General features: G+C 65.8%; 1 protein-coding gene across 2 annotated transcripts; it reads right to left on the minus strand.

Moving 5' to 3' along the window:
- Nucleotides 1-1,347: 1,347 nt before the first annotated feature.
- Nucleotides 1,348-10,745, minus strand: LOC136284539 (actin nucleation-promoting factor WAS-like). 2 transcript variants are annotated; one of them, XM_066174886.1, is made up of 12 exons: nucleotides 9,778-10,745; nucleotides 8,822-8,989; nucleotides 8,444-8,530; nucleotides 7,908-8,004; nucleotides 6,635-6,673; nucleotides 6,511-6,549; nucleotides 5,351-5,550; nucleotides 4,801-4,843; nucleotides 3,550-3,703; nucleotides 2,524-2,848; nucleotides 1,977-2,079; nucleotides 1,348-1,594 (listed from the first exon to the last, which is right to left on the minus strand). In XM_066174886.1, exons 1-12 carry the CDS (start codon nucleotides 9,877-9,879, stop codon nucleotides 1,542-1,544), a joined length of 1,410 nt encoding a protein of 469 aa, XP_066030983.1. In that variant the 5' UTR covers nucleotides 9,880-10,745; the 3' UTR covers nucleotides 1,348-1,541. The 2 variants fall into 2 exon arrangements, with proteins under 2 accessions (XP_066030983.1, XP_066030984.1); XM_066174887.1 differs by lacking the exons at nucleotides 6,511-6,549; nucleotides 6,635-6,673.
- Between the last annotated feature and the right edge of the window lie 17 nt (nucleotides 10,746-10,762).

The following is a 10,762-nucleotide window of genomic DNA, read 5'->3' on the forward strand; positions in this document are numbered from 1 at the left end:
GGGGGTCCCAGTGTGGGGGTCCCGGCTCAGTTCCGGGTTCGGGGGTCCCAGGCTGGGGGTCCCGGCTGGGTTCCCGCTGTCTCTGGGGGTCCCGTGTCCCCCCTCACCCGCACTCGCCGGTAGTCGCACAGCAGCTCCACCTCGAAGTCGCCGAGGTTGCGGCGGGTGACGCCGAGGGCGCGGCACCGCACGCGCTGCAGGCGGCACAGGTCCTGCAGTCGCGACCACGACGACAGGCAGCACACGGAGCACTCTGCGGCGTCACCCGGCGGGGAGGGTCGTCAGGAGACGGTACAACCCCCTCCTCACCCCGGCCCGGCCCGCCCGCCCGGCCGGAACCGCCGGCGCTGTCGCGACAGGCGATACACGGAGCGCCCTGCGGGTGTCACCCCGAGGGTGGGGACACAGCGGGGGATGAGGTGAGGGGCGTTGGGGACATCTGGGGACAGCACAGCCCCCTCCCCCCCCCTCCCCCCCCCCCAACGGCCCCACAGGCGCGGCCGGAACCGCCGGCGCTGTCGCGACCGCACGACAGCGACAACACGGAGGGGGGGGGGGGAGGACACTGAGGGGATCCGGGGACAGGACAGGACGGAGCCCCCCTCCCCTCACACGCTCCCCTCCCCCCCCTTCCCCACGCGCGTTCCCGCCACTTTCCGCCCCCCCCCCCCCCCCGCTCCCTCAGGCGCCAACGGCCGCGCGCGGGAGGCGCGTGCTCGCCTGGGCGCGCCCCCGGCCCCTGCTGTTCCCCTCAGGGCCCCTCGGAGACCCCGCGGGCCCGCCCCGCTCGCGCCACCTTTTAAATTTTCCGCCATTTTCAGCCGCCGCCGCTTTTTTTTTGCCTTTTTCCGCCTTTTCCCTTTTTTTTTTTTTTTTTTTCTCCCGGCGCCGCTTCCGCCCGGCGGGCAGCGCGGGAGGGGCGGGGCTTCCTCCGCCCCGCGCCCGGCGCTCATTGGCCGCCGCGAAAGCTGATTTGCATACTGACACCCGGCTGCGCGCCTCCCCATTGGCTGGCGCCGTGATTTATTTGCATGCTGACAACTTCCCGCCCGCCCTCATTTGCATACTATCTGATCCCGCCATTGGTCGCGCCGTCCGTTTTATTTGCATACCGCTCCCAGCAGCACCCGCGAAGCCTCATTTACATAGAGGCGCAAATCGGCCGATTCCCATTGGCCGCGGCGCTGCCTCATTTGCATATCGCTCCCGGCAGCCCCCGCGCACCGCGGCGGACCCGAAATCCGCCGGTTTTTCCTGGTTTTTCCTCATTTTCCCCGCGGTTTTCCCGGATCGGAGCCGCTGTGGGCGCCGGGATCCCCTCCCGGAGCCAGGCTCATTAAACGGTAATTAATTGATGAACCAGGTCACGTGACTCCGGCGTTTATTTGGCTTTTTTCGGGGCTGGGAAATCGGGGTGGGGGAGGGGAAAAAACCGCTGCCCCTCCCCCCTCGAGCTGGGGGCGGGGCTGGGGGGGCCGGAGGGGATTTGAGGGGTGGGGGAGGGGGGCACAATTTGGGTCTGGGGGTGTTTTGGGGGGGGCTCAATCATCCCATTCATCATCATCCTCCTCCTCCTCGCTGGCAGCACCTTCATCTGGGGGGGTAAAAAATGGGGGGCTCAGGGGGGTCTTGGGGGGGGTCTTTGGGGGGCTCAGGGGGTCTTTGGGGGCTCAGGGGGGTCTTGGGGGGTTTTGGGGGGGCTCAGGGGGGTCTTGGGGGGGTCTTGCAGGGCTCAGGGGGGTCTTTTGGGGGACTCGGGGGGGTCTTGAAGGCATTTTTGGGGGATCAAGGGGGGTTTTGGGGGTCTTTGGGAGCTCAAGGGTTTTTTTGGGGGGGTTTGGGGGGCTCAGGTTATTTTTGGAGGGTCTTGGGAAGATTTTGGGGCATTTTTTGGGGTTCGGTTCCTTTGGGGGTGTCGTTGGGGGGGTTGGGGGTTCTTAGGGGGGTTTTGGGGGGGTTTTTTTGGGGGGTCTCACCCGAGGAATGGATGACTCGGCTCCGTTTCTGCATCACGTCCATGAGGGCCCCCACGAGCCCCCCCGCGCCGGGGCCCGCGCCCACCTCGGGGGTCTCAGGGGTCTGGGGGAGGGGGCCACGGGGGGGGGCGGGGTCAGGCAGGACCTGGAGACCCCCGCCCCTCCCCCACAGACACCTCCCGAGGTCAGGGGAGCCCCCCTGTGAGACCCTTTGTGGGGTCTCAGCCCCTTTTTGGGGTCCCAGCCCCTCCCAAGGGTCCCACCTCCAATTTTTGGGGGTCCCTCCCTCCCATTTTGGGGGTCCCACCCCCCCTTTTTTAGGTCCAACCCCCCTTTTTGGGGTCCCAGCCCCCCCCGATGGTTCCACCTCCTCTTCATGGGGGTCCCACTTCCCTCTTTGGGGTCCCTCCCCCCCTTTTTAGGACCCCACCCCTGATTTTGGGGTCCCACCCCCCCTCTTTGGGCTCCCTTCACCCATTTTCGGGGTCCCACCCCCGTTTTTGGGGTCCCAGCCCCCTCCCCCCCCATTTTTGGGGTCCCCCCGGACCTTGTTGAGCGTCACCCCCTGGCGGATCTGGTCCAGCAGCGCCCCCCGGCCCGAGGGGGGAGTGGGGGGGGCTCCCCCGGGGGGGGGAGGGGGCGGCGGAGGGGGGGGAGGGGGAGGAGCGGCCGCTCCGGAGGGGGCGGGGCCTCGTGGGGGAGGGGCGTGGCCTCGAGGAGGGGGAGGGGCAGGGGGAGGGGAAGGGCCGGGGCGGGGTGGGGGAGGGGCGGGGAGCCCCGAGCGGGAGCGGCCGGAGGAGGGGGGGAGGGGCGGGGGGGAGGGGCGGGGGGAGGGGCGGGGGTCCCACGGCCTGGGGGGGGAGGGGGCGGCCCTGGGGGAGGAGAGAGAGAGAGAGAGAGAGGAGGGGGAGGGGTCAGAGGGGGCACAGAGACCCCCGGGGGTGCCCCGTGACCCCCCCAGGTGACCCCAGAACCCCCCCCCGGCACCTCCAGGTGCCCCCAGACCCCTTCAGGTGTCCCTGGGTGTCCCCCCGCCCCACCTGGCACCTCCAGGTGCCCCCCAGCTCCCTCCCAGGTTCCTCCCAGGTGCCCCCCAGGTGTCCCCAGGTGCCCCCAGGTGTCCTCAGGTGCCCCCCAGTTGCCCCCCAGTTCCCTCCCAGGTTCCTCCCAGGTGCACCCCAGGTGTCCCAGGTGTCCCAGGTGCCCCCCAGGTGTCCCAGGTGTCCCAGGTGTCCCAGGTGTCCCAGGTGCCCCCCAGGTGTCCCAGGTGCCCCCCAGGTGTCCCAGGTGTCCCCAGGTGACCCCAAGTGTCCCAGGTGTCCCCAGGTGCCCCCCACATGCCCCCCCGGTGTCTCCAGGTGACCCCAGGTGTCCCAGGTGCCCCCCAGGTGTCCCCAGGTGCCCCCCAGGTGTCCCAGGTGTCCCCCAGGTGTCCCAGGTGTCCCAGGTGTCCCAGGTGTCCCAGGTGCCCCCCAGGTGTCCCAGGTGTCCCAGGTGTCCCAGGTGTCCCCCAGGTGTCCCCAGGTGACCCCAGGTGTCCCCAGGTGCCCCCCAGGTGCCCCAGGTGCCGCACCCTGCTGCCCCATCTCGCGGCGCACGGCCTGCAGCCCGCCCTGGCGCTCGATGAAGTCGTGGATCAGCCGCGAGGTCTCGGCGTCGGCCAAATGGCGCTCGCTGACCCCGGCCTGGGCGAAGAGGGACCGCAGCGCCGGGTCCAGGGCCGCCAGCTGGGGACGGGGGACACAGGGGACAGGCCTGTCACACGCCGCGGGGACACCGTCACCCCCCGGCGGGGCGCTGTCACCCCTGTGGGTCAGTGTCACCCCCCGGCGGGGCGCTGTCACCCCTGCGGGTCAGTGTCACCCCCCCGGCGGGGCGATGTCACCCCTGCGGGTCAGTGTCGCCCCCCGGCGGGGCGATGTCACCCCTACGGGTCAGTGTCACCCCCCGGCGGGGCGATGTCACCCCTATGGGTCAGTGTCGCCCCCCGGCGGGGCGTTGTCACCCCTATGGGTCAGTGTCACCCCCCGGCGGGGCGCTGTCACCCCTGCGGGTCAGTGTCACCCCACAGTGGGGCGCTGTCACCCCTATGGGTCAGTGTCACCCCCCGGCGGGGCGTTGTCACCCCTGCGGGTCACCGTCACCCCACAGTGGGGCGCTGTCACCCCTATGGGTCAGTGTCACCCCCCGGCAGGGCGCTGTCACCCCTACGGGTCAGTGTCACCCCCCGGCAGGGCGATGTCACCCCTATGGGTCAGTGTCACCCCCCGGCGGGGCGCTGTCACCCCTACGGGTCAGTGTCACCCCCCCGGCAGGGCGATGTCACCCCTATGGGTCAGTGTCACCCCCCGGCGGGGCGCTGTCACCCCTATGGGTCAGTGTCACCCCCCGGCAGGGCGATGTCACCCCTATGGGTCAGTGTCACCCCCCGGCAGGGCGCTGTCACCCCTAGGGGTCAGTGTCACCCCCCGGCGAGGCGTTGTCACCCCTGCGGGTCAGTGTCACCCCCCGGCGGGGCGATGTCACCCCTGCGGGTCAGTGTCGCCCCCCGGCGGGGCGATGTCACCCCTATGGGTCAGTGTCGCCCCCCGGCGGGGCGATGTCACCCCTACGGGTCAGTGTCACCCCCCGGCGGGGCGATGTCACCCCTGTGGGTCAGTGTCACCCCCCGGCAGGGCGATGTCACCCCTGCGGGTCAGTGTCACCCCCCGGCGGGGCGTTGTCACCCCTGTGGGTCAGTGTCACCCCCCGGCGGGGCGCTGTCACCCCTGCGGGTCAGTGTCACCCCCCGGCGGGGGGGCACGGCGGGGGAGGGGTCACCTACATCGAAGCCACCGTTGGGGTCCCACCCGATGTGACCCACGTGCCTGGGGGGGAGGGGAGAGAGGTCAGACCCCGCCCCCGTGACCCCCCCCGTGACCCAGAGAGACCCCACTGAGACCCCACTGAGACCCCAAACCCCAGAGAGCCCCCAGCCCCACACACCCCCTGCACCCCATAACCCCTCCTGCCCCACAGACCCCCAAACCTCCCCAAAGACTCCCCCCCCAAAAAAAACACCTTAAAACCCCCCCGACCCCAAAATCCCCCCAAGAGCTTCCCCCAAACTCCCTCCCAGACCCCAGAGACCCCAAAATCCTCCCAAGAAATGCCCCCAAACCCCAAATCCCCTCTTTGACCCCCCCAGACCCCAAACCCCCCCCAGACCCCAAATCCCCCCCCAGACCCCAAACCGCCCCCAGACCCCAAATCCCCCCCCAGACCCCAAACCGCCCCCAGACCCCAAATCCCCCCCCAGACCCCAAATCCCCCCCAGACCCCAAATCCCCCAGACCCCAAACCCCCCCCAGACCCCAAATCCCCCCCAGACCCACTTGAAGCCGGAGGGGGCCCCGATATCGGCCTTGGAGATTTTCTTGCGTCCTCCCCCCTTCCTGTGCTCCCCGGGGGGGGCCCCGGGCCCGGGGGGGGGGTCCCGGGGTGGGGGAGGGGCCGGCGGGGGGGCTGGGCAGCCCCCGGTACCGGCTGGGGGTGATGTCGGGGTTGGGGATGGGCACGGTGGGGACGGGGGGACCTGGCGGGGAGGAAGGGGTTAAAAAGAAAAAATCCTTACGGGACCCCCAAGTGTGGGGCAGAACAGAAAAACCCACCCCAGGGACCCCAAAATCACCCCAGGGACCCTAAAATCACCCCAGGGACCCTAAAATCACCCCAGAGACCCCAAACTCACCCCAGGGACCCCAAAATCCTCCCCAGAGACCCCAAAATTACCCCAGGGACCCCAAACCCACCCCAGGGACCCCAAACTCACCCCAGGGACCCCAAAACCCACCCCAGAGACCCCAAAATCCACCCAGAGACCCCAAAATCACCCCAGAGACCCCAAAATCCACCCCAGAGACCCCAAAACCACCCCAGAGACCCCAAACTCACCCCAGGGACCCCAAAATCCTCCCCAGAGACCCCAAAATTACCCCAGGGACCCCAAACCCACCCCAGGGACCCCAAACTCACCCCAGGGACCCCAAAACCCACCCCAGAGACCCCAAAATCCACCCAGAGACCCCAAAACCACCCCAGAGACCCCAAAACTCACCCCAGAGACCCCAAAACCCACCCCAGGGACCCCAAAATCCTCCCCAGAGACCTCAAAATCACCCCAGAGACCCCAAACTCACCCCAGAGACCCCAAAATTACCCCAGAGACCCCAAAATCACCCCAGGGACCCCAAAACCCACCCCAGAGACCCCAAAATCACCCCAGAGACCCCAAACTCACCCCAGAGACCCCAAAATTACCCCAGGGACCCCAAAATCCACCGAGAGACCCCAAAATTACCCTAGAATTCCCTTCTGGGCCCTCTCCAAGCCCCCCAAAAATGGGGCAGGACCCCCCAAAACGGGGTAGGACCCCCCAAAAATGGGGCGGGACCCCCCCAAAATGGGGCAGGACCCCCCAAAACGGGGCAGGACCCCCCCAAAATGGGGCGGGACCCCCCAAAAATGGGGCAGGACCCCACCCCACCCCACTCACCATCAGGGTTGGGGGTCCTGGGGAGGCTCCCCCGACGCTCTGGGGGGGCACAGGGAGGGTCAGGAGGGGGTTGGGACCCCCCCAGTGACCCCCAAATCCCCCCGGGGGGGGGGTCGGGACTCACCTTGGCCGGGGGGTGGGGGAGGGGGCAGCGGCTGCTTCTCTGTGGGGGGAGAAAAAGGGGGGTCAGGGGGGGTTGGGGGTCCCGGGAGATTTTTTTTGGGGGGGGTCCCGGTGGATTTGGGGCATTCCAAGGGGATTTGGAAGGTTCTGATCCGTTTTGGGGGCTCCACGGTGTATTTTGGGGTGTCCCAGGTGTATTTTGGGGTGTCCCAGGTGCACTTTGGGGCATTTCATTGGATTTTTGGGGGTCCCCAGGTGCCTTTTGGGGGTCCCCAGGTGTATTTCGGGGGAGTTCACTGGATTTTTAGGGGATCTCAGGTACATTTTGAGGGTCCCCAGGTGTGTTTTGGGGTCCCCAGGTGTATTCTGGGGTCCTCAGGTGTGTTTTGGGGTCCTCAGGTGTATTTTGGGGGCCCCAGGTGTGTCTTGGGGTCCCCAGGTGTATTTTGAGGGTCCCCAGGTATATTTTGGGGTCCCCAGGTGGATTTTAAGGGTCCCCAGGTGTATTTTGGGGTCCCCAGGTACATTTTCAGGGTCCCCAGGTGTATTTTGGGGTCCTCAGGTGTGTTTTGGGGTCCTCAGGTGTATTTTGGGGTCCTCAGGTGTATTTTGGGGGCCCCAGGTGTGTCTTGGGGTCCCCAGGTACATTTTGGGGTCCCCAGGTGTATTTTGGGGTCCCCAGGTGTATTTGAGGGTCCCCAGGTATATTTTGGGGTCCCCAGGTGTATTTTGGGGTCCCCAGGTGTATTTTGGGGTCCTCAGGTGTATTTTGAGGGTCCCCAGGTACATTTTGGGGTCCCCAGGTGTATTTTGAGGTCCCCAGGTGTATTTTGGGGTCCCCAGGTGTATTTTGGGGTCCTCAGGTGTATTTTGAGGGTCCCCAGGTACATTTTGGGGTCCCCAGGTGTATTTTGGGGTCCCCAGGTGTATTTGAGGGTCCCCAGGTATATTTTGGGGTCCCCAGGTGTGTTTTGGGGTCCTCAGGTGTATTTTGAGGGTCCCCAGGCACATTTTGGGGTCCCCAGGTGTATTTCAGGGTCCCCAGGTGTATTTTGGGGTCCCCAGGTGTGTTTTGGGGTCCCCAGGTGTATTTTGAGGGTCCCCAGGTGTATTTCAGGGTCCCCAGGTGTATTTTGAGGGTCCCCAGGTGTATTTCAGGGTCCCCAGGTGTATTTTGGGGTCCCCAGGTGTATTTTGGGGTCCTCAGGTGTATTTTGAGGGTCCCCAGGTGTGTTTTGAGGGTCCCCAGGTGTGTTTTGGGGAGGATCTCTCACCTGCCCGCTGCTGCCGCCGCCTCAGCCTCTCCTGGACGCGCTCCTCAAACGTCGCCGCCTCGGCCTCGGATGCGAAGTTCAGCCCCGCCCACCCCTCCTGAGCCAATCAGGAGCGGCCATGGGCAGCCAGGCCATGCCCACTTACAGCAAACCACACCCACTTTCCCTTAATGGGCCTATTGGCCCCACCCATCAAAGATCACAGCCACGCCCACTTCCCCTTACATGGCCATGCCACGTGACTTGCTTATCAAAGGCCACACCCAGTGTCAGACACACCCACTTTCCATATATGGTTATGCCCATACATTGTGCACAGGTCACCCCCACATTAGGTTGACCACGCCCATAGTTCCTGGTCACACCCACTTGATCTAGACCACGCCCCCGACACAATTTGACCCTTCCCATAACACCCACGTTCCCTTGGCCCCTCCCCTTTTCCCGCACCCCTAAAACGGCTCCTCCCACCCGACCCAGCCCCACCCACTGAAATCACCCACCGACCACACCCATGTCGGGCCCCGCCCACTCACGTGGCTGATGAAGGTGTGGAAAAAGGGGGTGGGGGTCTTGTAGCCCATCCCCCCCTGCAGCTCCTGCTCCCACCACAGCACCCCGGCCTGGGGGGAGGGGGAATTGGGGTCAGGGACCCTCCCGGGGACCCCCCAAACCCCCAAGAGACCCCCCAGGAGCCCCCCAAACCCCCCAGGAGCCCCCCACCCCAAAATCTGGGGACTTGCCCAGCCTTTGGCACGGCCCACTGGGATTTGGGGACCCTCCTCATGACTTAGAGACCCCCCCAAGATTTTGGGGACCCCCCCCCAGGATTTTGGGGACCCCCGGGGATTTTGGGGACCCCCCCCCCAGGATTTCGGGGACCCCCGGGGATTTCGGGGCCCCCCCAGACTCACGGGCAGGCGGAAGATGCGGATGAAGTAGGAGCGCCGGGGGCTGTCCCGCACCAGGCAGGCGACGCCGCAGCCCCGCAGGTTCCAGGAGCCCCCCGGGACCCCCCCGGGACCCCCCGGGACACCCCCGGGCTCGGCCACCACCAGCTGGACCACGGCTGTCACCAGGGTCTGCGGGGACACGGCGGGGTGGGACACCCGGCATCCTAAAATCTGTCCCAGAGACCCCAAAATCCCCCCGAGACCACCCCAGAAACCTCCCAGAGACCCCAAAATCCAACCCGGGGACCCCAAAACCCCCCGAGACCACCCCAAAAACCCCCCAGAGACCCCAAAATCCATCCCGGGGACCCCAAAACCTCCCAGAGACCCCAAAATCCCCCCGAGACCACCCCAAAATCCTCCCACACACCCCAAAATCCATCCTGGGGACCCCAAAATCCATCCCGGGGAGCCCAAAACCCCCCAGAGAACCCAAAATCCCCCCGAGACCACCCCAAAAACCTCCCACACACTCCAAAATCCATCCTGGGGACCCCAAAATCCATTCCACAGCCCCCCAAATGCCCCTGAGATCACCCCGAAAACCCCCCAGAGACCCCAAAATCCATCCTGGGGACCCCAAAATCCAACCCGGGGACCCCAAAATCCATTCCACAGCCCCCCAAATGCCCCTGAGATCACCCCGAAAACCCCCCAGAGACCCCAAAATCCATCCTGGGGACCCCAAAATCCAACCCGGGGACCCCAAAACCCCCCGAGACCATCCCAAAATCCTCCCACACACCCCAAAATCCATCCCGGGGACCCCAAAATTCATCCCACAGCTCCCCAAAACCCCCTCAAATCCCCCATAAATCCCCCCAAATCCCCCCCAAAGCCCCTCAAACCTCCCCAACCCCCCCCGGTTCCCCTTCCCAGTCCCTCCCAGTTCCCCCCCAGTTCCCCCAGTCCCTCACCACGCATTTCCTGCCCAGCAGCTCGAAGATCCGCAGGTTCTCCTGCTCCTCCAGCAGCTCCGAGGGGACGTTGTCGCCCCCCTGCCGCCCCCCACGGCTCATCCCCGACTCTGGGACCCCCAAAATCCCAGGAAACCCCCAAAAAAACTGCCCCGGGAACCCCAAAAACCACCCTGGGACCACCAAAACTGCCCCGGGACCCCCGAAACTGCCCCGGGACCCCCAAAAACCACCCCGGACCCTCCCCACCCCAAAAGCTCTGGGTGCCCCCGAGGCCTCTTCCGGCCGGAAGCACCCAAAGGTGGCGGGGACGTCACCTCCGGACTGGGAGGGGAACTGGGGGGACTGGGAGGAACTGGGAGGGACTGGGGGGGACTGGGGGGGACTAGGAGGGACTGGGGGGAACTGGGGGGGACTGGGAGGGACTGGGGGGGACTGGGAGGGACTGGGGGAACTGGGAACCCTCAGCCAGCACTGGGAGCCAAACTGGGAACACTGGGGAAAATCCCAGTCCTGGCCCCGCCCCTGCCCACACCCTCCCAGTTCGTACTGGGAACTCCCCAGTTCATACTGGGAATGGGAAACCCCTTCCCAGTCCACACTGGGAGCCCCCAGTTCCTTCCCAGTCCGTACTGGGAACTTTCACCTCCCTCCCAGTCCATACTGGGACAACTCAACCACATCCCAGTTCATACTGGGAATAATACATTCCTTCCCAGTCCATACTGGGAACTTTCAACGTGCTCCCAGTCCATACTGGGAGCCCCCAATTCCTTCCCAGTTCATACTGGGCGCCCCCAATTCCTTCCCAGTTCATACTGGGAGCCCCCGATTCCTTCCCAGTTCATACTGGGAGCCCCCAATTCCTTCCCAGTTTATACTGGGAGCCCCCAATTCCTTCCCAGTTCATACTGGGAGCCCCCAGTTCCTTTCCAGTTTATACTGGGAGCTCCCAATTCCTTCCCAGTTCATACTGGGAGCCCCT

This window comes from Chamaea fasciata, unplaced genomic scaffold (assembly GCF_029207755.1).
Source record: "Chamaea fasciata isolate MVZ Bird 193981 ecotype frontalis unplaced genomic scaffold, bChaFas1.0.hap1 SCAF_1087, whole genome shotgun sequence".
Lineage (NCBI taxonomy): Eukaryota > Metazoa > Chordata > Aves > Passeriformes > Sylviidae > Chamaea > Chamaea fasciata.

Excerpts from the sequence above, each read along its gene's own strand:
- LOC136284539 (XM_066174886.1), bottom strand. The coding sequence starts at position 9,879 with ATGAGCCGTGGGGGGCGGCAGGGGGGCGACAACGTCCCCTCGGAGCTG. Across the intron at positions 8,531-8,821 it reads TCCGCATCTTCCGCCTGCCC|GCCGGGGTGCTGTGGTGGGA; the intron begins GTGAGTCTGGGG and ends CCCTCCCCCCAG. Across the intron at positions 6,550-6,634 it reads TCCCCCACCCCCCGGCCAAG|AGCGTCGGGGGAGCCTCCCC; the intron begins GTGAGTCCCGAC and ends GTGCCCCCCCAG.